This window comes from Prionailurus bengalensis, chromosome B2 (assembly GCF_016509475.1).
Source record: "Prionailurus bengalensis isolate Pbe53 chromosome B2, Fcat_Pben_1.1_paternal_pri, whole genome shotgun sequence".
NCBI classification, from domain to species: domain Eukaryota; kingdom Metazoa; phylum Chordata; class Mammalia; order Carnivora; family Felidae; genus Prionailurus; species Prionailurus bengalensis.
In genome coordinates, this window is record NC_057349.1 from 25,353,894 (window position 1) to 25,379,798 (window position 25,905).

The following is a 25,905-nucleotide window of genomic DNA, read 5'->3' on the forward strand; positions in this document are numbered from 1 at the left end:
TAATTTCAACTTTATTAAATTTAAGTTTAATTTTAAATAGCCATATGTGGCTGCCATAGTGGACAGGTGGAGTTCTGGAAGAAAAAGCTGCAAAAACCAGGATAGTCCTTCAGTGCTATCAGAGACTGGGCTGTATATTCTAATTTGTGAATCATTCCTTAGGAAAAAAAAAATCCTCTTAAAGGCTTATTAGGAATTAATGAACCAGTCTAAAATTTACCAAAGGAAATAATATCCTAAATATTTATAGAATGTAAGTTCCTTCCAGTGCCTTCTTGTACTTCTCCTTGTCCTTTTCCAGATGAAACCTCTTGTTCCCTTCCTGGTAAGAGCTACTCTCTAGCAGATACTAGTGTTTGACAAAGATTAGCTCTTCACTAGGTTTAACTGCATCCTAGTCCCTGAGGTCATCAATCAGTGTCATTATGTTTGGAAGCAGATGGACAATTCAAAAGCAACCTATGGTCCTTAGACATTTGACTGGTTGCTGAGTGTTTAATTATGTCTCGGCAAACACTGGATAGAGCCCTCGTTGATAAGCGTAGTTTATTAAGGGCTGGTCTTGTTAACAGTCCTGGTGATAAATTGTGCTAGTCTTATTGAAAAGACATGACTAAAAGGAAGCTAGTGTGTTTGGAGGATGTGTTGTTTGCTTTGTTCTGAAAGGATAAATATGGTGTTTAAAATCAAAAGCTCTGAATTCTGGATATCATAAACCATATGACCTGATGCCTAGTTGGTAACCAATCTCCTGGGACCACCCTGTAAAATGGGATTAATTCTTGTTTACATGACAAGAATATGGTTAGGACTAAATACAGGGATGCAGCTGACTGTGTTTGCTAATGAAGGAGTCCAGAATATACCACTGTGGCATAAGGGTTATTTTGAGATGAAGACATTTGAGAATCGATAGATGCAGGACAAGGCTTTCTCTGTGCTCCCTTTACTGCCTGAAAGCAGATCCTTCCAAAAGAATTCAACTGTCATAAATCCTCCTTTAAGAGAGGCTTCCTGTACCAGAGAGAGGAGTGACCCTGTCACCAGAGATGAGAAATTGCTTACATAGACTTTACTAAAACAAACTTCGCCTTTCACTGCTTTCATTCATCTGTTTTGCAGTCATTTGCCACCATTTACTGTTTGTTAAAATCCTAACTCCCTCCCCATGTTAAGATGGTAGATAAGCCCCTAAATTCTAACCACTTCTTTGAGCCACCTTCTTTATGATCCCTTGCAAGCACACGTTCACCAACAAACTTTGTCTTTTCTCTTCCTAATCTTTTGTTGGTTTAATTTACAGGCCCCAGTGATTGAATATAAGAGTATATAGAAAAGATTTTCCTCCCCAACACTAACAGGTGAAGGTGTTCTTTGTACAGTAGTGGTTTGTGATGGATGGAAAATCCCGGCAATTTTGCTGACACTTGATGACAAAAGTTCTCAAACTTTAATGTGCATCAGAACCTCTTGGGCCCCCTGTTAAACTCTGGCCTCTGGGGTTCTACCCCGAAAGTATCTTGATACTGTAGGTCTGGGCCTAGGGCCCCAGGGAAGACTGATGCAGAGGGTTAAGGAACCCACACTTCAAGAAGCACTGTTTTCAGGGACCTCTGCATATAGGAAGATCAAAAAGTGTAGGCAATGACCCAGGATGGCCCAACCTTGCATGGTTTCTGGGCTGTACTTCATTCTGAATTTCCATTTTAAGTTTAGGGTTTGGTTTATTTCAGTTTGTTAGCTACGGTTAAATAACAAAAATTCAACGGAGTAAATTTTCAAGCTCTAGTTGGCTTTATTAATTGATTTGTGATGCAGGCAGCCTCCCATGTAGCAAGTAGAGGGCAGCTCCGAGGAGTTGTACAAATTGGAAGGCTTATAGGAAGAAGGGTGGGACAGGGAAGAGATTAGCAAAATGAACAAAGAATTGTTGGGGCGCCTGGGTATCTCAGTCGGTTAAGCATCCAACTTCGGCTCAGGTCATGATCTCAGGTCTGTGGGTTCAAGCCCCGTGTCAGGCTCTGTGCTGACAGCTCAGAGCCTGGAGCCTGTTTCAGATTCTGTGTCTCCCTCTTTCTCTGACCCTCCCCTGTTCATGCTCTCTCTTTCTCTCTCTGTCTCAAAAATAAATAAATGTTAAAAAAAATTTTTTTTAATAAAATTAAAAAAAAGAATTGTTTCAGGCAAGGTCACCTTCCCTTAGGGGGAAGTGCTGGGGGTCTTATTAGGTGGACTACTTCATCCTCCTTTGGGGGATGGAGAGGGCCCATGTGACAGATTGATTGGTGTGACCAGAAAATTCCAGACTCAATGGTGAAGACCACATTTCTGGGGGAGGTTGAAACTGCAATTAGGTTAGGTATTAAGGCCCAGTTTGGTGACTTGGCCTGGCAAAAATGACTCCATTTTGGGCCTGTGGTTTTCTTTTTAACACTACACAAAGACTTTTTGAAAGAGTTGAATTATGATAAGGAGATATATATCCTTGAAATATCAAACCATAACGAGTTGATTTGAAATTCAGAGCTCTTCTGTAGCTGGGGCACAGGGATGTGGGAGCATCTGGCTCGGGGGGGTCCCAGATGGACTAGGTTCGGCCACTCACTGCTGACAAAATCCACAGGCAGAGAGATGAGGGGTCATGATGCAAGAAAGGAATTTATTTCCATGAGGCCAACACTGGGAGGACGTGGACTAGAGTCTCAAAGACTGTTGCCAAAGTACTGACAATCCTAGCAGGTTTAAGTCAGGAAGATGTGGGACAGAGATGGGCAGGTACGTGCAGGTGGGCCATGAAGGTCAGGTGGGGTGGCTGTGGGATCAGTCACAGGGGTCTTGATGGCTCAGGACAGCCCTTGATGCTCAAGGGGGTAGTTTTGGCTCCCACAGGGAACACAGTGTCTTCTGCCCCAGTTCAGAGATGAGCAGGAATGAAGAACTTAATCAGTTAGAAAGTACTGACAACAGAATGCAGGTGCCAAAGTCCTCTTTCATCAGCTTGAAACAAAATGGTCACTAAAAATAAGTTTTCACTCTTGACACCCCTAGCACTTAAACCGACACTATTTACCTAAAGGAAGAAAATGCTAGCTTCGGAATTGTTAAATCTAGATGATCTTCCTACCTCCACAAGTCAGATTGCTTCCTGTCTCCCTGAACCAAAGTTTAGGTGCACCTGAGTGGCTCAGTCAGTTAAGCACCCAACTCTTGGTTTCGGCTCAGGTCATGATCTCATGGTTCACAGGTTCGAGCCCCATGTCAGGTTCTGCAGTTGGCAGCACAGAGCCTTCTTGGGATTCTCTCTCTCTTCCCTCTCTCTCTGACCCTCCACTGCTCTGTCTCTCTCAAAACAAATAAATAAACTTAAAATATATATATGTTTAATCACTTGGGCCCTAGGAATTGTTTATGAAATGAGAGAAGTACATGGAAATTAGTTATATGACTTAAAAAAAAAACTGTTAACTTTTCTTTGAAAGTATTTACTTCAGTTATTTATTTGGCATAAAGCACATCACTTGAATTTTATTTTTTTCCCCAAACCAGGCATGGGGAGGGTGAGGCATGGGCTGGAGCTGTTCTCCATTTGTATTTCGTGGCCAAGCGGGGCTTCGGCTTCTCTCCCTCTGCCCCACCCCCAACTCTGGTAGGAAAGCCATGGCTTTGGTCTCATAGATGGTAAATGAATTGTTCACTTGGTTTCTGCTCTTTTGCCTCCTTCTCTTCTGTCAACTTTGTCAAAGGCAGCCCAGCATGAGTCAGAAGTGCTGGCTGAACATTTACCCCCAGAGTCTGGGAGTGTTTTGTGTGGTGGCATTTCCATGTGAATGTCGTCTGATACCGCAGAAATGATTAACCAGGGACTGCTGCATCACCTCCAAAGTGCTGTAAATGGAATGGCTTCTTCTGTGTTTTTATGTCCTGGGCCGAAGGGACAGGGGGAGAGAGAACAAAACAAACCCACCAAAGGAGTTTTCCAGTGAGGTTGGACAGTTGTCTTACCAAACATGAGCATCAGGTGTGCCCTCGCAACTTCCAAATGGCCCCTTGGGCCATATAAAAGGTAGACTTCTGGAATAACATCTTTTGAACAACAAAAACAACAAATTTCTGTGGCGTAACTTTTCTAAACTTTAAATCCTTTGCATTTAAGGTTTTCCTCCCAACTCAATATGAGGGAATGCTTTCTGAGAAGCTCATCCCACTGGGAAGAGCATTTGAGAATAGGGCCAGCCTGTCTAAGGCATTAATGTGCAGAGTATTTCTCTTCAAAAAATACTATGTGTTCTGAACATTTTTCTTTCAGAACCAAGCACTCGCAGGAGCCATATAATCCCTGACTTCACAGCAGGCCGTTTTCAATAGTATAAAATGATCGGAAGGCATTGTTGCGTGCAAAATGTGATTTTAATGACCATGTGCACACGGAACATAAAACAGGCCTCCTGACCGCTCAGCTTTCCCCCTAAAGAAAGAATGTAGTGTGAAAACACTGCCCTTTTAAACATAAATATTCCAGACCTATATTATCTCCATTTCTGCTTTTCCAACTACTAAATGTGTCTGTTCCAAGTGGATCTCCATCAAAATCCACAAATATCTTGAGGAGATCTCCCTGCTCTCCCATTTTCAGCACACTGTGGGGCTGTGTGTTCTCTGTCAACCCCTGTCTGTTTTCCATAAGAATTGCACTCTGTTGCTCTGTAAATTTGCTATGGCAATTGTCTCATCCTTTTTCACGTAGGACCTTGGAAATCTTTTCTTTTTTCCCCCTTTACACAGTAGATCATTTAGCAAGGCCTTTATATTGTGGTTAGAAATCCAGTCATTTTGGAAGTTGCCATTCTTAGGCAAAAAGTCCCCAACTTTTGCAAGAGTTAGAGACTTTTACAAAAGTTCTTTTATATCATGGTTACCTGGAACTAAAGGGACATTTTTGTCACAGTCTCTGTTATGGTTGTGAACAGGCCCCCTGGCCAGCCCACAGTCGAGCTATGTCCTTGAATTATACTGATGTGCTATGTCAAGGGACTATCATTTATTTTCTTCAATTCTTGCTCCCATTCTTCCAGATGGTGCCTATGATCATTTCATAAGAGAGACAGGAGTACGCGAAGTACCCTGCTTAATGCCACTCACTTGGTACCTAAGTGGGAGATGGAAAGTCCAACCAACTTCAAAGCTTCCATTCTCTCCACTGCCTTCTCCAGTCTGTCACGCTTGGATAAAACTGTTTTTGTAGGAGAGCCTATGGGGAAGCAAGAAAAAGAAGGTGGATTCTCGTGGATACAGTCATTTTTAATCCCATACATCTGTCTACATCAGGAGGCCAGCCTTTGGGCATATATCCGAAAGCATTATGAGTTGGAAAGCTAAAGTTCTCACCCCAGGAGGCATGGGGCCAGGGCTCGGGAACTCAGCTGCACTGGGGAGTGGGCAGGAAACAAAAAGCTTTAGAGCAAAGCTTGACACAGTCTTTGAAGACGGATCATCATCTGTCTCCATCGAAGGCCTGTGCACGCGGTGCTATATTATTGGGTTAGGGATAGCATGGGGAGGGCAGGGGAAAGTATACTAGTTTTCTTTTTAATCAGAATTGGTGGGGAGTTTTAAGAGATGTGAAACCCTGATTGGCAGGCAGGAAGCTGGCATGGATTTGAGTTGTGATGGGAATAATAGCCACAGAGCCATTGTGTCACCTAAGGGATGACCGACTACCCTCTCCCTTGACCCTCCCTTTCTCTGTGTGTTCTCTCCACACCCCATCATGTGCCACTGCCACCACATCTCTTAGGTTTCAGCTTAGGGATTCATGTTCTCTGTTAAGCCCTCCTGTACCCCCACTCCCTGCAGCTCTCCCCCTGAAGCCCCTACCTTGATATCTCTCTTGCCTCTTATTCTCTATCTTATCATTCTTGCTGGAATAGCACTCTGGGCTGGAAAGAGCCAATATTCTCAGACAAAAGGAGAAAATTCAAACGTCTACATCTTCTTGTACAATTGAACACTTTTATTTTTGCACACACACTTTTCTTTCTCAACATTGTTCCTTTTTAATAATTACTACCAAAAAAAATCATCACACAATTATAAAATGTTACAATTTTAAGAATGCAGGGGCACCCAGGTGGCTAAGTCAATTAAGCATCCGACCTTGGCTCACAGTTCGTGATCTCACAGTTTGTAAGTTCAAGCCCCTCATCGGGCTCTGCAATGACAGTGTGGAGCCTGCTTGGGATTCTCTCTGCCTCTCTCTCTGCCCCTTCCCCACTAGCACTCTCTATCTCAAAATAAATAAAACTTAAAAGAATGCAACTGTAGGAGAGGAAAAGTCTTTTCCTTTACTCTCTTAGATTCAATTATCTGGGGCCATGTAAGTTAAATGGACAAAAGGCAGATTAACAGGAGAAAAGACAAACAAATTTTATTTGATGTTAATATTGTAACTTTTGTGTGTACATAAGGTCTCACAGAAAATAAAGTGAAAACCCAAAGAAGCGATAGCTCTGAGAGGTTATATATAATTTTAACAAGGGGCGATAATAGCAATAATATATGGAGATGGAGAGGTTACCTGCAAAAGAAAAAGGGTTTAGATTTCTAAGATTGGTCAGTTGTGGAGATGTAACTATGTGGGGGAAAGCAATGGGAGATAAGGGCAACTTCAGAGAGTTGTGTTATGAGGACTCTAGTTGGTGGCATCTCCAGTGACAAGAGTCATCTCGTTTCCTCATCCTGGAAGAGGGACACCTTCAGACAAGCAAATGTATTGCCCTGCTTTAGGCAGAAAGGAGGAGGGCAGGGGCACCTGGGTGGCTCAGTGGGTTGAGTGTCCTACTTCGGCCCAGGTCATGATCTCGCAGTTTGTGGCTTTGAGCCCCATGTCAGGCTCTGTGTTGACAACTGGGAGCCTGGAGCCTGCTTCCAATTCTGTGTCTCCCTCTCTCTCTGCCCTTTCCCTGCTTGTGTGCTCTCTTTCTCTCTCTCTTGCTCAGAAACAATAAATAAATTTTACTTAAAAAAAAAAAAAAAAAAAAAAAAGGAAGGCCGAGAAGCTTTTCTATATCTGATGTTTCTCAGCTGCCTTCAGCTCAAAGCAGTTTTTCCACCAGAGTGGCATATCTTGGAGTGGCAAACTCAGATCTCCAACGTTCCTTTTACAAATGAGAAAACTAAGTACCCAGGGGAGTGCTCGAGGGTCACTGAGGCAGAGCCGAGCCTGGGGCCTCGCTGGGCCTTTCTCCCACTCTGGCTGTCTACACCCTTTGTAGAGCGCGTGCACACCAGCACACAGGGAATACTGACCCGAGTCCTGTGCCGTCCTCTCCTATTACCATTCCACTGGGACTCCACAGAGACCTGGGCTTCAAATCTGCCCCTTCCCTTCACCAGCTGTGTGTTTGTGAGCCAGTCAAGTAACTTTGCTGAGCCTCACATAAGAATGTTAACACCTAGGGGCACCTGGGTGGCTAGTCTGTTAAGCATCTGACTTCAGCTCAGGTCATGATCTTACTGTTTGTGGGTTTGAGCCCCACGTTAGGCTCTGTACTGGCAGCTCAGAGCCTGGAGACTGCTTTTGATTCTGTGTCTCCCTCTCTCTCTGCCCCTCCCCCGCTCACTCACACGCAGTCTCTCTCTCTCTCAAAAATAAATAAACATTAAAAACAAGAAAAGAATATTAACACCTACCTAAGAGGGGGGCTGTGCAGATGAAATTTAAACAAGATGTGTGTATAGTACCCCACCCCACCGTGCATGAATCTGTGTGCATTACTGAGCCTGTCGCAGCCTGTTCATTCATTGGCACAAAACAGATCATAATCACACACTTTCGAGTTTCCCTGCAAGAATACAAAGAAAAAATAAAATAAAAATACAAGGTGCCATGCACAGTGACTGGCACATAGAAGCCCTCTGTAAATGGTACGTGTGTCCCCCACCCCCAGCACCACCATAGGAGCTCAGTAAATATCCATCGGAAGCCCTAGGGGGGGAGGGGGAGATTCTCTAACAAATAGGCCTGCAAGCTCTTCTGTTGTAGAACAGCTTTGAGAAGCTCATCACATCTGTGTTTGGTGCAAAGAGCCCTCCCAGGCTCTACTCATGATGGATCCTCATGCCCTCACGTCAGTGTGCTTCTTAATAAAAAGCTACAGTCCTTAGTTTACCAGATTCTCTGGCTCCTGTAGAAAATTGTGCCTCTCTCATTCCTGTGTTTTAAGTCAGCAGACACTTACTGAGCATCTGGCAGGTGCTGAAGCAACGCTAGATATGATGGAGGACGCAGAGAGGGGCAAGCATGCATCCTCCTTCTCAAGGATCCTGTGTCCGCACAAGGGGAAGGCTGTGTAAGAGCTGCTAGAATGCACTGGCCGAGTGCTCTGGGGTCCAGAAGGAAGAGGTTGCATCTGGCTTGGCTGTCAGGGAACGTACAGAGACAGCTGGGCCTTAGAAGGTGGGTAGAGAGAGGCATGGCAGCTGGGAAGGGCAAGGGTGGAGGGCACAGTGTTAAGGCTTGGAATGGCCTGATTTGCCCGGCACATTGAGTTATGCAGGGAGAGCAGAGAATGAGAGAGAAATGGGCCAGGAAGGCGAAATCAGAGAGAACTGTCAACAGCATGCTCAGAATTTGGACTTGACTGGGCATTTTCAGTAATAGTGAAATATAACGGAGCCATGCTTTAGGGTCAGTAGTCTGTCAGCACTCTCAGACGAATTTAGGCGAGAACCTTCTTGAGAAGCTATTGTAGCAGTCCAAGTGAGAAACAACGTGGGTAGCAGAGGAAACGTGCCATGAAGACTCTGTCTTCTGCCTCCAACCGCCTGGAGTGGATGACCAGGAGGACATTCTGGGAGCATTTGCCATCTGCCGAGTTGAGTGACTTGCACATCTCTGTGTGTGCACTCTCCATAGCTTCCAAGAGCCACCTGTAGGAGACGGCAGAGCAGTACTTGAACATAGTGCTCCCCCAGGGGCTGGCTTGGAGTCTGCTGTGTTATAATCTCCTACGTCCTAGAACTGGAGGGACAGACAGAGTCCCCCCACGAGAGACAAGCACCTGACTTCCAGGAGAGAAGAAGCACACACTCCCTAGAAAGGCGAGGCCCCTGACTAAGGTTTAAGAAGATGAATGGTTGCCTCGAGGCCACACCACTGTAATTGGGGTCACTGTGGGGCAATACCCAGTGGAGTAAACTTGAGTCTGGCTGTGGAAGAGTTTGGCAAACTGGTGGGGGATTTAAGCTGAGGAGTATTCTGTTACTTGAAGCTTATAAAGATGTTACTCAGCATCTATTAACTGAGCCCACACTGTGCATGCAGCAGGACATGGGTGTGATGAACACCGTGTGACCTTTGGAGTTCCCTAGATTGGACTTCAGAGCCATGCCCTGTGAGGCTTTGTTCCCTCTTGGGACGAGAGGCTTTGCCACAGAGGAGGCGTTGTCTCACAATTTCCCAGGCCGGACTTGGCCAAGAACTAGTGCTCTGTAGTGTCAAATTCCTCACCTCCCCTCCCTCAACCCACATATGAGAAATTCAGAGTCAAACACCAAGTAGAGCAAACTGTCAGAAACAAGATGGCAGGAGTGCCTGGGTGGCTCAGTCAGTTAAGCGTCCGACTCTCGGTTGCAGCTCAGGTCATGATCTCACAGTTCTTGAGTTCAAGTCTCGCACTGGGCTCTGCGTTGTCGGTGCAGAGCCTGCTTGGGATCCTTTCTCCTCTCTGCCCGACCTACCGTGCTAGTGCTCTCTCTCTTTCTCTCAAAATAAATAAATAAACTTAAAAAAGAAGAACAACAACAACAACAAAACAAAACAAACAAGATGGCCCTGGGGCAAGATGGCAGTGGAACTTAGAACATCTCAGAACATCTTAGAACATCTCACACTCACTTCTGCTAAGAATACTGCACTTGGTTTGGGAGGAAAACCACTTGTTACTCCTTCTGGCCAGTATATCCCCTCACCACAGATCTAGTTCTTGAAAAATCCCTTCCCAGTTGCTGGCCTGATCTGACCCTTTGTTGAGTTGGTTGATGTTCTTAGGTTGAATTGAGTACAAGGGGGTTTTCCAGTTTGGTGGAGGGGGAGAAAGCTAATTTTAACTGCCCTGTGGCACGTCAAGTTTAATTTTTGTTTTTATTGTAATCTCCATTTAAAAATAAACCAGAAGCAATCCAAGTGGCTTGTATTCTCCAGAAGCGAGGCAGTAAAGCCCAGAGAGTCCCCGGCTTGGAATTCATGTTTGCTTTTGCTACCAGCTAACTCTGTGACCTTACTTTCCCCTTGAATAAAACGAGCAGTTTGGGTGAGGTTCAGTGGCTGCAGGCTGCCAGTGAGTGGCCAGACCCTGACCCTAGGTATGTTTTGTGTGACCCAGACAGTGTTTTATTTTCTAATTGAATTTAAAGGCCTTTAAATGGGTGAGCACTGGGTGATTTGCCACAGGCCCCACCCCCCCATGCCAGGTCAGTTTCGCACGTTTCTTATCTGCCTGGCATTTGACTCCAACAGCACTGGTGGGTGTTCTCTGAGTTTCCTTTCATCTGAAATAGACTAAGAGTTGAATTTCTTTGCAACACCAGGTCTTTTGTGCCTCTGCCTGCCTTGCCCTTTGGGCATTGGAAGAACTATTTTCTTCAATAGGGAAAATAAATCACATGTCTGGTGACAGGAAAAAAGCAAGCATCCAGTCTTGCCACAGCCAGTGGGCCAACAGGTATTATAAGTTGTAAGGTAGCTTTGTTTTGTTTTATTTTTTTTAATGTTTATTTATTTATTTATTTTTTGAGGAAGAGAAAAATAGAGCATGAGTCGGGGAGGGACAGAAAGAGAGAGGGACAGAGAGAGACTAAGAGAGAGACAGAGAATCTCAAGCAGGCTCCACACTATCTAATGCAGGGCTTGAACTCACAAACAGTGAAATCATGACCTGAGCTGAAATCAAGAGTTGGCCACTTAACCACCTGAGCCACCCAGGTGCCCCTGTTTTAATATGCTAATGCTGCAGAGGAAGAGTCAGTTGTGAGATCTCAGGCTTGAGTTGTATAAAACTTTGCCTACATTGTTCAGAGCACTGGCTTGCAAAGTGTAGTCCCTGAACCTGTAGCATCTGTAATACCTGGGAATTTATTAGAAATGTAGATACTGGGACCCTGAATCCAAATCCCCAGACGTGGGACCCAGAAATCTGTGTTTTGTCACCTTGAAAATAGAATGATAAAATAGTACCTACCTCATAGGCTGATTAGGAGGATAAAATGATATAATATTTGTAAAGTCCACTACAAGAGTTCTTAAAGTTAGCAGAATCACTACAGGGTTTGTTAACACAGATTGCTGGACTCAACCCCAAATTCTGATTTGCTCAGTCATCTGGAGAAAGGCCCTAAAATTTGTGTGTCCATCATGGTCCCAAGTGATGCTGATGCTGCTGGTCTGGGTCTACATTTGAGAACCAGCCTTTTTATAGACACTCTCACCCGCGTGATAAGTCATCAAGGAGAACTGGGGGAATAAGGATTGCTATTCGGTATAAGCTGGTCAGCCAGAAAGCTTCCCTGATGAGGTGACACTTGGACACAGACCCAAAGGAAGGGAGGACAGACTGCTGTGACTCTAGGGAGGGTGCTCCAAGCACAGGGGACAGACAGAAGTGCAGCAAAAGGCCAATGTAGCCAAAGTGGCGTGATGGAGGGGGAAAGTTGCAGATGAGGAGGTCTGAGGGGTGAGGGAGGGGTGGAGATCACATGAGGTCTTGAGTTATTGTGAAAGGCGTTGTTTTGCTCTGAGTGCAGTGGGAGGGTGACATGACGTGTGAAATTATCCATCACCCAGAGTGATCATGATTATATACTGCTGCCTTTTCTGAATTAACTATATTTCTGAGTGAAGAAATAGACCTCGTTGGTGAATAAAAGTCCTTTACAAAATAGTTCAAGGTGAAAAAAAATGCACAATGAATGATGGAATTAGAAAGTCACATCACGATTTTGTACCTCCTAATGACATAATTGATAACGGGCATTGATCATCAGAGGATGCCAAAACCAGTAATGAGAATGTTGGTAAATGAATCCAGGACAGGAGGCTGAGAGGCCACCACTGGAATCAGGTGATTAATCTTCACATCGTCTGAAGCAGGTGAGCCCCTGGGTGCTGTGAGGTGAAGTGCAAACCCACCCAGGAACCTTTCTTACCAAAAATGTTGAACTTGAGTCCAGTGAGATCTTTTGGTCTAGCTTCCAGTTTAGGGATAAGGAACCATGGGAAAGTAATCCCATAAAACCAGAACCCCTCTGGCTTCTCCAGCAGAACCGGGCCATCACGGAGAAGGAGATGGGGAGGGGCTTTTCTAGCTTGAAGGAGACCTAAGAGATGTGCCACATATAGATCTTACTCGGACCTGATTTTTAAAAAGTACACCCACATAGGGACATTTTTGAGGCAACTGAATATTTTGAACACGAACTGGAGAGGAAATAATATCAAAGAATTATTATTGATTTTTTCCAATATGATGACAGTATTGTCTTTATGTAAGAAAATGTCCTTTTTTAAAGAGACATACATTAGTCTTTAGAAGTGAAATGACATAATTTCAAGCATTTGATTTAAAATATGGGACAGACTAAAAGAGAAAAGAGCAGAAGAACCAAGAGAAGCAAAATATTGATCATTGCTGATCTTAGCAGATGGTGTATGGAGATTGGTTATCCTATTCTCTCTTTGTGTATTTGTGAATTACAAAAGTTCTTTCAGAAACAAGAGAAGATGGGAAGCTAAGAAAATAAGAAAAAAGAAAGGCCTTATTTAGAAAGACTAAGTTACTAATAATTCTTGCCTATTTAGGAAAATTACTCCACAGAGTGAAATGCACTTTCTCTTACTACATGTTACAAGTAATGATACTATGAACTCGTACTGAGATATATTCCATTTACTGTGAACCCAGCCCTGAAACTCCTGGTTGCTTGCCAGTCTCATAAAATAACGACAATATCACCAGTCATTGCCCTCGGACATCTGGGGAGCTAAGTACATGCCGCTTGAAGTCAGAGCTGTAAGTAATTTAGGACTGTTCTGTTTGGCCACACTTGTTTCAAATAGCAAAGCCTGGGAGGTTTCCATTTGTTCATATTCATAATCTAATTATGCAAACATGATCAGTTCATAAGTGTGGTTTTAATCCAAAGCATGGACAGTACCAGAGAAAAGGAAGAGTGAGGATTGTTACTTTGGAACTGCCAGGTGGAAAACCTGGATGATAATTTGTAAAGTGTGGAATTTCTAAAGTGTGGAATTTTAAAGGATGATGATTTCTAAAATCACCACTCTCTGCCTCTGTGCTTTCACTCAGCTTGAATGATCCACAGATCTGAACTGCAGGGATTTCAGTGGACTTGAGGCTGTTTTGGTGTTTGAAGTCATTTCTCTCCTTGGATTTTTCTTCTCTTATTAAATACCAGGAAACCAAAAAAGTGGTATTAATTTAAATTCTTCAGCATGTACTGCTGGATGTCAGGCATCACTGTTTTTGTTGTTGTTTTTTTTTAATGTTTATGTATTTTGAGAGAGAGAGCATGAGGGAGAAGCAGAGAGAAAATCCCAAGAAGGCTCGACTGTGTCAGCACAGTGCCTAATGCAAAGCTTAATCCCACAAATCGTGAGATCATGACCTGAGCCGAAATTGAGAGTCTGGTGCTTAACCGACTGAGCCACCCAGGCACCCCCATCAGTCACTGTTTTTTAAACAGTGTTTCTGAGCAGAAACATTCCTAAGCATTTAAACCCCCATGCCTCATTTTGAGTAATTGTAATGTTATTTTAAAAAAACATAAAGTAATTGAAATAATTTATTATCTGGAAAGGAAACTGAACTTTTTACAGTTCATAATTGGGTAGCTGGGTTTTATGGTTAAAATTTCTCTCAAATTTTGATCACCATGTGACTGCATGCACATGTAAGACTAGCTTCTGCAGATTTACTGACTGATCTCAGCCACCGTAACTGATTCCATCATAGAAATCTAAGAAAGGAGGAACAAAAAAGTGACAAATCTAGACAGGAAGAGTCCATGATGCAGCTTTGCATCATGCAGATATCCGAGCCCCTGCTGTGTGCCAGGCACTGTCCCAGGCTCTGGGGGAGGGCAGTGAGCAAAGCTGAAGAAGCCTTGGCCCTCAAGAGCTTAGACTCTGGCAGGACACAGCACAGAGGCCATACACACCAGGGGTTCTGTTTGAAAACAGCGCCTGCCTGTAGCAGAGGGCTGGAAATGCACAGGGGGGACCTGGCTTCAATTCCTGCGTCATTTCTCCCTTAGCTCTGTGATCTTGGATGAGTCACTTAACCACCCTGAGCTTCAAGGTCCTCTTGTGTAAAATGAACATTAAAAACAATATTTATATCATAGAGTCATCATGCAGGTTAAGTGAGTTTAATGTGTGAAAAATGCCTACCAAAGTGTTTGGCCCCCAGTGAGTGGGAGTTGTTACTCAGGCCAGCAGTGGAGACATTATACTAGGTTACTGGACTGGTAATTAATTCAGTACTTCTACATCCGACCTTTAAATGCCTCTGTCCACATGTCTGGCAGACAGTAGAATGTGATTTGTAAGAAATATGTCAATTTCTGTGCTTTTTATTTTCCCTTTCACTAAGTGGAGAAGGCAGCCTCTCGGACTCTTCTGAGCATTCCTTCATGACAGCAGGTCCTAAATGAAGAGGAAAAGGGAGTTTTCCACAGGGAAGATTCAGAGCTGTTCTGATAATAGCAACCTTTTACAGCCATACCCTCAAATGCTATTTGAGTCGACATGACTGGCAATTTCAGGCCCTCTTCTATAATAAGGAATTCCACAATCACATGCGCAGAGGTCTGTTTTGCAGGATCCTGGGGGGCCCTGTGTCCTCGGCCAGGGCCGTAATTACTGAGTGACACATTCACTTCCAGGCCCGGTGGGTGAGTGGCCAGAAGGAGAGGTTGAGTGCAATGAGGAGGAGAGAGGCTCACAGGCGTTGGGAGACCAGAGGCCAGTGAGAGATTGGAAGGACTTCTTCTTGCTGGGAAGGGAGGAGGAAGGGGGAGCCCACAGTGGCTCGGGGGCTGCTTGGAGGGGGCTCCGGTGGCCGCTGGGTGGGCAGCGGCAGCCATGAGGCTGAGCCAAGTGAGCCAGGCTGGAGGAAGCCAGTACCCGGGTGAGGCAGGTGGTGTTGCCAACGTCTGGTCTCCCAGATGAGGTGGGAGGACACCACTGAGCGAGCAGGGCCTCCTCCCACTGGGCAGTTTTTCTCCAGTGGCTGCAGTGAGTGCGCTTCTGAGCCATTTGATTGATAACAGAGGAGGGTTGGCAGAGGAGAGGGAGAGTGGGCTCCCTTTGAAAGGACCGTGACTTTGGTCAAGTGGTCTCTGAGAATGGCATGCATTCTTGCATGGGGCTGTGTAGTGTGGTCAGTCTTTATGTGGGCTTGCCCCCTTGCGGGGCCGCCAGTCAGAGTGTGCTGTTTCCATAGGTGTCTCATTCCCTGGGCCATTCGGGGAATCGTGGTTAATTTTGGTGCTTGGATATGGTTTGGGGAAGACGCTGCCCTTTCCTGAACAGGTCTCGCCCCCCTCTCCTCCCTAAACTTGTGCTGGCTCATCCTGTGTGGACAGGTGTCTCAGATCCAGTGAGAATAACCTGGGACAGTGCAGCCAGGGAAGCTGCAAAGGCCAAAGTTTCTCATAAAGCAGGGTGTGCAACAGAAGTGTGCTCACCCCTTGCCGAACCCGTGAGGAGGAGTGTGTGCTCTTATATGCTCACAGGCCTATCCCCAGTGCAGCTGGCTCTGCTCCCTTCCTTAGAAACTCATGTATGAATTAATCAGGGAGGCAGGAGCGGGCCTGGGCCTGGGCTTCATGGTTAGAATGAAGGACCACAAGGGGGACGTGGATGGCAGGAAGAGAGGGATCTCAGGCTTCGCCCTCCCCCACCATGCCTCACAACCTCAGGTGGGGTGAAGGCCCTTCCCAGAAGAGACTCTTTTCTTTTTTATATATAATTATTTTTTTTTATTTTTATTTTTTTTTGAGAAAGAGAGAGTACAAGTGAGCAAAGGGCAGAGAGAGGGAGAGAGACAGAGAGAATCCCACAAAGGGCAGAGAGAGAGGGAGAGAGAGAATCCCATGAGGGGCTTGAGCTCACCTGATGCAGGGCTTGAACTCACGAACCCTGAGACCATGACCTGAGCCAAAGTCACATGCTTAACCAACTGAGCCACCCAGCTGCCCCCAGAAGATACTCTTCTTCTTTCCAAGGAGCTTTGTCAGCTTTCCCTGGATAGCAGAGACTATTAAAAAATAAGAATCCTATTATGGGGCTTGTACATCATATCACATCGTTTCAGTCAGTTCTGTCCAAATTTTGCCTAAAACACAGGATAGTTTAGGCCCCTGGTGGAAGAACTTCATTCACTGGAGTTAGTCTCTTAGCAACCTGAGCCCACCCAGACCCTTGCAGCAGTGGCCTGAGGTCTGTAAGGACAACAGTAAGTAGGAAGCCTTCTATACCAGTTAGGTATGCGCCAGTGTGAGCCAGGTCCTATTATTATCTGCTGTATAGATGACGAAACAGGAGCACAGAGAGGTTGAGTGATTTCACCAGGCCTGGACGAAGCAGGAGGAATTTAACCCCCACTGTCACTTATACCTGAGCCTCTACTAAGCTCCCCCTGCAGAGCACACTTCCTTATTCTCTGGTGTAAATATGATCAGTCAACTGCACAGATTCCTTCACTAATTGCCAACTCTGATCCAGAAAAATCCCAGAGACTCATTGTAGGAGAGCTGGGAGCATTTAGCAATCCCAAGAAAATGTAGATTCCAGCAAACATGCACAGAGCTTTTGGAATATGTATTTTAAGAAAGAAAAGGCCCGTGGTTTTTTCACTTACATATTCTAGAAGGATGGGACGTGTCTTTTTAAGCCTGGTTCCAAAGTGATTGTTTTTAAATCAAATATTGTAATTCCCAAATCCAGTCAGCAGTTAGGTAAGTGTGCTGACAGGGTTGGAAGGTGGGGACAGAATACTTCTGGCTGGCAAATACCTTAGACACTGACGCAGAGACGAGCTCTCCCAGCTAATGCCATCACAGACCCTCATCTCTCCCCTAGTGCTCCTTGGCTGGAAGCTTCTCCACACACGGAGTATGGCCCTGGTCCAGCACCACATCACTCACCCAAGGGGGCCTGAGCAGGAGGTCAGGTGCACCTGCTACTGAGTGCACATATCCACGAAGACTGCTTTATCTGAACAGGGCATCTTTTTTTTCTAATTAAATTATATAAGCAAGGAGTATCTAAAGTTATTGTTTGTCATTGAATACCAGCTAAACCATAGGCTTTTAAAACCCATCAGGCTGAACATTATGACACAGAATAAATGAGACGGCAGAAACTTTGGTCTCAGCCCAAGGAGGACATTGAGGTTCTTGGTGGAACTTCAGGGGTGTTTTCTAGAAGAACTTTCCTCCATGGTTGTCACCTGAACTTCTAGGCTCTGCCTGCAGCACCTCCTAATTATCCAGGTTCCCCTTAAGGTGCCCTGTTGCCCACAGAGTTTGTAGCATTTCTGGTTCAGAGGTCACAGTGGAGCTGGATTTGAGTGCTGGAGCCACCTAGACCCACCCTGGGGACTCTGCACCTTTAAAACCATCCAGACCACATGGCTAATTTCAGCTACTTCTGCTCTGATGCCATCACTTCGAGCAGGAGGGTGTTTGAAGTTTGGTCCCCTTGAGTATGAAGCTTCTTAGTGGCTCTTGTAGAATCATGGAATTTCCAAGCTGGATGAGAGATGTTTGTTCCCTTTTCAGATTGACCCTCAAATCCCAGGTGGGGAGGTTGTCAGTAGGACAGAGCATCCTCTCCTAACCCTGTGCTCCCAAAACAAAAATAAAAGCCATCGTGGTGTTTCTTAGTGCAGAGGGAAACAATGCCACCATCACAGGTTTGACTTAGATGTCCCCTTGAGCTTGGCAGTGCCCTGTGAGGCTGGGGAACCGGGTCCAGGCTGGCCTGGAGAGAGAAGCAGGTAGGAGGTGTCGATCCCCACTGGCAGCACTGTAGGAAGTCCAGGTGGCCGGCTGGGCCAGCAGCTCCTGAGACAAGGCTTCACGGGGAGTCCTGTATGACCCTGCATCAGTACAAGAAGCCTGCCCTCTGTATCAAGGCTCAACCAGAGAAACAGGAGTAGGAGGAGATCTATAGGAAGAGATTTTCTGCAAGGAAGATGCTTACACAACTGTGGGGGCACATGAGGCAGATCTGAAATCCAGAGGGCAGGCCAGCAAGAAGAACTGGCTGGAACTGAGCAAAGAGTGAAGCTGCTGTCCACAGGCAGGATGTTTTCTTTTTCCTCCGGGAAGCCTCAGCTCTGTTTGCTAAGGCCTTGCTACTGATTGGGTCAGGCTCACCAAGATTAGGATAATCTCCCTTACTTAAGGTCAACTGATTATGGACTTTAATCACAGGTATAAAATACCTTGATAGTAGCACCTCAATTACTATTGATTGAATACCTGAGACTGTAGCCTAGTCATACTGACCCATCACTCTGACCTTCACATCCTTCTTCCAAGGAGCAGCTGTGGGCCAGCTAATGACCCCCACACACACTTTGATGTCTGGTTCCCCTTGGGTCTTTGTCCTCCCTCACATGGAGCAACTGACCTGGGCAGCACGCTTCCTTTCCTCCAGGAAATTTGTAAGAATCTGAAAGCTTCTGAAAGCACATCCTGCTAGGGTTACAGCCCCTGAAAAGCTCTCCTGTCCCAACACCACATCTCCAACAGAAGTCACCTGTGGTCCCTGGGTTGCTCCTGTCCCCTGCGTGATCAGACTGCTGTGGTTGTGATCCCCTGTTCTTCTACAGGCCAAATGCCTCAGTTAAGTCTTAATTACATGCTGTTAATTCTCATAACCTTTTGCAGTTCCTCTGTTTATCATCAAAATACATCAATCTTGGAAGAGTAGCTTTTAAGCCTTCTCCATGAAGGCATTAAGGGAAAAGTAATTTACCAGTAGGGATTTTTGATGTGGTTTTCTTGGAATCACTTGATTCTGGTTTTTAATTGGTGGATTGTTGCAAGGCCTGAGAGAATCTCCGTGAAATAAAATACAGGATAACCTTGGTTTGTGAGCATAATTCATTCCAGAAAGATGCTTGTAATCCAAAGCACTCGTATATCAAAGCGAATTTCAAGAACCATTGGCTCCATTGCAATCGTGTGAAATTCAGCATTACATACTACTCGTATTGCAAAACATTGCTCATTTATCAAATTAAAATTTATCAGAAATGTTTGCTCGTCTTGCGGAACACACGCAGAACAAATTTCTCACGATCCAGGGTTTTACTGTATATGGAGAAGAAAGAGTGCAGACTGTCACTGTGGGTTATTTCTCTTTTTCAGTCTTTTAGAACAAAACTCAGTCCTACCCTGAATCCATTCATTCATTCATTCATTCGTTCACTCATTCATTCATTTATGTTTTTTAAAGTAATCTCTATACCCAGTATGGGGCTAGAACTCACAATCCTAAGATGAAAAGTCTCATGCTCTACCAACTAAGCCAGCCAGGCATGCCCCTTCAGTCCTACCCTGAAATTCACCAGATCAGGTGAATAATAATAAAGAGGTCAAATGAGACAAAAGAGTGACTTGCTAGTAATTACATTATTATATATGGTAATAATCCGTATTATTACTTTAAAAAGCCAAAATATCACTTTTTCCATATGCAGGCGCTCCATGCTTATTTAATGCTCACAATGGCCCATTTTACAGATGACAGAACTCACAGATGACTGAACCACGGTCACAAGCTTGTAAGTGCTGGGGACAGGATTGAAACCCGGCCTGTCTGGTGCCAGAGTGCATGTTCTCCACGTTTGAACCTGTGATGCCTCACCTAAGATGATCTTTTTTTGTGACGCTTAATTGTTTTACATAATGAAGGGGGTGGGAGTTGTTTGCCACTCATAAGTGAAAATCTGCTAAGATGACTTTAGGTTGGGCCTACAGTACAAGTGGCTCTAAGGAGTATTGCATGCAGCATGCAGCCCAGGCCACCCACTGCTGACCGGCTGGCACTTCAGGTCTGTGGATGCCTGCCTTTGGGTGACCTGTTCTGCATGATCCCCAGGTCCTGAGGAGGCAGTGGGACTGGGGATACCATTCCCTGCTGGTGGCAGGTTTCTCTGACTTTCAAGACCAAAACCAGTGGCCCTGGCCTGGTGGCTGTAGGCATCTCCAAGATGTGTGAACCCTTACACCAACTGCTCCTGTTTGCAGAGCTAGGAGCAGGCCCTTTGTGGGCAGAAACCATGTATGTGCCGTCCCCATCCCTTTTTACCGGATGCCAGGACTTAAGGCTTTAATGCTCTGATGTATTTCTTCCTGTCTTCCACTTCAGGAAAACTGATTTCTCATCATCCAAAAGGGAACATGTGATTAATGGCAAGTGTAAAGTGCCCACGGTTCTTTGATAATTGCTTCTTTTTTTTTTTTTTAACATCTTTATAGCCACCTTCAGACTGTAGTTGATTTCAGGCAGTTGGGAAGGCATTTCTGGTGAGTCAAGGCTAAAAAGGTCATTATATGCAAGTGTCGTACCTGTGTCCTTACATCAAATCACTGTGTTTCCCCTGCCCTGGCAGGAATGCTAAAATACATATGGATCAGCCGGACTGCTCTTACGTTTTTCTACCTGATGAAATAAAGTAAAATCTCTGCTAAAATTCCTAGCAAAAACAGAAGTGGAGGGGTCAGAAAATTATTTTACTTATTCAGCTCTCAGATAGTGTGTCTGGGAGGCAAAAACATTTCTCCTGCTATGGGTGAGGGTAACCATTTTGGGGAAGGATACTTAGCCAGTGCCTCTCAATGAGTGATCTGGGGATCTTGATGAAATGCGGAAGGTGGTTCTGGATGTCTGGGTGGGGACTGAGGGTCTGTGTCATCCCTGGCAGTCTCAAAGGTGGTGCAGATTCATCTGGACGTCTCAAGGAATTAGACTTGGACCACCTATGGGAGAAGGCTGAGAGAACCCTACTGGAGAGAAACTGACAGTTCATCATTGTCATATCGACAGTAACACTGACATATGCACCGGTCACAGCATGTCATTTGCAGCAAGGGAAGGGTGAGAAGTCAGACTGTGGAATCATTTGCCCATCAAGGGACAAATTTGGCCTCCACAAACCTAGACCCTCCTTCGGAAAGTTGCCTTGTGATCCTTCATGTGATAGCATGGAGTGTAGACTAGTGTGTGGGATTAGATGTCCCAAAGTGGGTCTTTGGTAAAGGAATCTAGTTGTGGATAATTTTCATACTTACCATATTACAGAATTACCTATCACAGGTGGTGGAGAGATAAACCGCTAGCTGTGTGCTGTGCCCACTGTGCCAGCAACCCACTGACATGAAGCCATTGTGCTATTTTGACATTATCTCTCTGACTTTGTTTAAAGGTTACCTGGGTGGCCAAGTGCTTCATTTTCTCTTCTGAGGGTACCTGGGTGGCTCAGTCAGTTAAGTGTCTGACTCTTGATATCGGCTCAGGTTATAATCCCACGGTTCATGAGTTTGAGGCCCGCACCAGGCTCTGTGCTGACAGTGCAGAGCCTGCTTAGGATTCCCTCTCTCCTTCTCTCTCTCTCTCTCTCTGTCTCTCTGTCTCTCTCTCTCTGTCTCTCTCTGTCTCTCTCTCTCTCTCTCTCTCTCTCTCTCTCTCTCTGCCCATTCCCCACTTGTGTGCACATGCACTCTCTCTCTCTTAAAATAAATAAACTTTTTTTTTTAAAAAAAAGGTTACCTGGGTGGTGAAGTGCTCCATTTTCTCTTCTGATAAGAGCCTGTGCTGAGCCCAGAGCCATGAACTTACCCTGGCTAATGCCAGTTTCTGGTTTCCATGGCAAATCTATGCATGTGCTTAATAAGTGAAAGCTAGCACGTGCACCAGTTTGCCCTTTCTAAAAAGCCCCTGATCTGTTATTTTTAAGAGCAGAAATGCCAGGTCTGGAGCGAATACCTGAGTCCCACCAGAAGTGATCTTTAAGTGAGCCTGATCTGTGCATGTGGAAAGAAAGAGCATCACAGTAAATGGCCAGGAGAGGGATGCTTAATCCTGTTTTCTTAATTAAAGGGCAAAAAGTCCTTTATAAGCTACATTCAGTGAGGCCAGGTTTCTCTCTCACTCCCTGGTAACTGCAATGATGGTCTGTTTGTGGTGGAGCAGGAATGGAAACGTTGATGACTTTGTTCTTCTTTCCTTGCAGTCGAACCAGTGTGGATATTGGCTGGCATGATGTCCTATCCTTGTTAGGGCTGATTCTGTCCTTGTGGCCAACTGTAATTTGTCTGTTTTCCCCTCAAACCTGCCCCCCCTCATATTGCCTTTTGATCTGCTACCTCAGCTCTGGTCTCTAGACAACCAGCAGAAGGGGCGTAGCAACCGATCTACAAACAATCTTTGAATAGAGAGGCATAAAAAGTATTCTCTCCTGAGAGTCTTTCTGCTTTTTTAAAAAGTCATTTTAACTCTACTTTGGGGCCACCTGGGTGGATCAGTTGGTTAAACATCCAACTTCAGCTCAGGTCATGATCTCGTGGTTCGTGGGTTCGAGCCCCATGTCAGGCTCTGTGCTGAGGGTTCAGAGCCTGGAGCCTGCTTCAGATTCTGTGTATGTGTGTCTCTCTCCCTCTGTCTCTCTCTCTCTCCCCTCCCCTGCTCACATTCTCTCTGTCTCTCTCAAAAATAAACATTAAAAATATATATACTTTTAAAAAAGTCAGCTTTGAGGAATACTGCATATTGTAGAAGACTAGCAAGCAAACACACATGTTCTGTAAGGGAAATGTAGAAAACCTGGCTCCCATTCTAGCCCTGAGGACCTTGAGTATAGGAATTTACATACTAATCTGTACTGGCTGGCACTTGGATGCTACCATTTAAGCTTTGTGACCTTCTTTTTTAGGTCAAATTAAGAGCATAGATTCTTTTGCAAACAAGGGGGACCATGGTGCCCCCGCCTTCAATAGACAGTTATTGAAGGCAGACAGTGGTGTTGTTTTGAAGCTATGAAGATGAACCAGATTTGCCTCTGTCAGAGGAGCTGACTATCTAATAGGGACAGAGGAAGGGTAGTGGGACACACCCATGTCATCATGGGCTACAGAATTCCAGTATGGAGGAGGAGATACTACATGGTCCAAATCTGCTTTATTGATTGTTTTTTGTGGGTTTTTTTTTTCCATTTTTTTTGTTTTTGTTTTGTTTTGTTTTGTTTTGTTTTGTTTTGTTTGGTCTTGTTCAAATAGATTAGGTATGATGCAGCTTGGTCTGTGTTGGTCTCACAAGTGCAAGTAGGTTGCCCGGAGCTCTGAACTCCGAAGGAGCACTAGAGTCGGGGCCAGAAGGAGGGATGGTGCAGGTGGGTGGGAGTGAGCAGGTGCTCTGTCCAGAGGTTGAGGGGGTCCCCTAATATGGCATCATGAGGGGAAGGAATGGGAGCACATGAGTCTGAGAGGGATCCTGCCTTACAACAAGCTCAGTAACATCCAGAGGAAGTAGAATTGTGTGATACAAATACTATCCCCATACAAAGCAGCGTTTCCTAGTTTCTGGGCTGCGGCCACTCTGAATTAGAGCGTTCTTTTGCCACTGACTTGCTCTGTGACCTCGAGCAATGATCGCTCCCTTCCCAGTTCAGGCCTCAGCTCATCCAGCTGTAAAAACAAGGATCTCAACATTGACATACGATGTAGGGCTGTCGTGGAGTCCAGCAAATAAATACGATTTTATAGTTGTTGGCTGTTTGAGAAGTACACTGACCATGGTGCACCCGTGGTTCCTCCAGGCTACAGGTCAGGGCGCTCACATCTCTCTTGTCCCTTCTGTGTTCCAGGAATAGAGCTGTGCCCCCCTGGAAAACGGTTCATGATCACGATGGTGGCGAGCTTCGTGGCCATGGCGGGGCAGTTCCTCATGCCCGGGCTGGCCGCCCTGTGCCGGGACTGGCAGGTCCTGCAGGCCCTCATCATCTGCCCCTTCCTCCTCATGCTGCTCTATTGGTCGTGAGTATCCTCCCCACAGGCGTCACCACCTGGTACATCTGCAAATGCTTTCTGAAGGGCGCATCCCCTGGGGAGGAGACACATGAAGCAAACGACTGGGGTCCCACAGTGCCCCGGCTTCTTGCCGGTTTCAGCTTGTGCTTTTTTGTGTGTGTGAGGGAATTTTCCTCTTTTATGAAATTTCATTTTTTAAACACTTTATCTTGGGAAATGTTGAAACATACACAAAAGTAGACAGAAGAGGGGAGTGAGTTCCCAGGTGCCCTTCACCCAGCTCCAGGAACCTGCCCTCTATCAGTCTGCTCAGACTCCTGCTTGCTGGGTTCTTTTGACACGATTTTTATGAATTGATTTGCAAAGGGCGGGTTCTTGTATTGGAAGGGGTGAAATACGGAGATGTTCAAGGAGTGATTTAGGAAAGCCCCCTTATCACTTCCAGATTAGGGATGGTCAGAGAGACTATGGCCCATGGACCAAATCTGGCTCGCCATCTGTTTGGGGAAATAAAGTTTTATTGGAGCACAGCCTGCCCACATGTTTGCATAAGTGTCATCATCTCTGGCTGTTTTCACGCTATAGTGGCGGAGTTGAGTACGTTCCACAGACAAAGTGGCCTACAAAGCTGAATATATACCCTCTGCTCCTTTACGGAAGAAGTTTGCCCGCCCCTGCCTTCGATGAGTCCACTGGGACTTTTCGAACCATGTGTGACTTTGGCTTTTGGCTGGGGTGACTGTAGGTGGGAAACAACTGAACACACAGGGCCAGGGGGTCTGACGTGGGCAACCAGATTTTTAAAAACATCGATGTTTATCAATTGGCTGAACAGCCGAGGTCGAAAAACCCCACTTGTGAATAGAAAGATGTTTAGGGGAAAAATGATTGTTTGGCCTTTTTTATAAATAACTCTTTTCTTTCTTTCCCGGCCCCTCCCAGCCCCTCTTCATGCCAACAGTCACTTCACACCCTTAGCGCGAGACACTGTAGTATGGATAACGCGTACTGTGTTGTGTTGCTCTTGTTTAGTCACTGACGAAAACCAAATTTCTGGCAAGAGGTCAGTTGTGTCGTAGCTTTCAGGAGCAGAGAGGGCTGCTCATCAGGCTTCCTTTTCTAAGGTGCCAGGGAGGAGAAGAAAGCATCTACCTTCTAACTTCACGATGCTGGGCCCTGGCCCCACCCTGCCGGTAGGTCCTGCGGCAGAGAAACCGTTGGGTGAGGGCACAGGTGCATTTTCCTCCAGAGCCCAGCTCTTGCTCACTAGATCAGGAGAGCCTCAGCAGCAGACAGCTGGCGGTAACAGATGAAAAAAGGCCACCTGCCGGGGAGCCGCGCATCAGGGGCCAAAACTGCGCCTGTCTCCTCTGCTTCTCTCCCCACGCTTCCTCCAGCCTTGCCAGCCCGCTGGGGTTGGACATCACACCCCCTCCCGCGGGAGCTGTGCATATTTCAGGACATCCTGCTCCCTCCAGCAGGGTCGCAAGAGGCAAAGAATGAAATCGTTTCCCAAAGAAGGATGGAGTAGGCAGTTCTTCCTTTTAATCTTCTATGCAAGTCCTTCCTGTTCCTTCCCTTGGTGCATCCAGAGTTTGCTTCACTTGTTTTGGAATTCAAGGGCATTGATTTATTTAACACATGCTTATACCGTGTTTGCTGCATGTCAGACACAAATTGCAAGCGCTGTACAAATAGTAGATTATTCAGTCTTTGTGTTTCATCACCCCATTGTACAGATGACAAAACTGAGGTCTCCCAGCTGGCCCTTGAACCCAGGCCTCTCTC

At 45.6% G+C, this 25,905-nt stretch overlaps 1 protein-coding gene across 3 annotated transcripts in view; it reads left to right on the forward strand.

Annotated features, from left to right (window-relative positions):
* Positions 1-25,905, forward strand: part of SLC22A23 (solute carrier family 22 member 23) — a 181,233-nt gene that overhangs the window by 106,414 nt on the left and 48,914 nt on the right. For all 3 annotated transcript variants that reach the window (XM_043590926.1, XM_043590924.1, XM_043590925.1), the window contains exon 4: positions 23,955-24,123. In XM_043590926.1, coding sequence (XP_043446861.1) covers positions 23,955-24,123 — 169 coding nt within the window. The remainder of the gene's footprint in view (positions 1-23,954; positions 24,124-25,905) is intronic.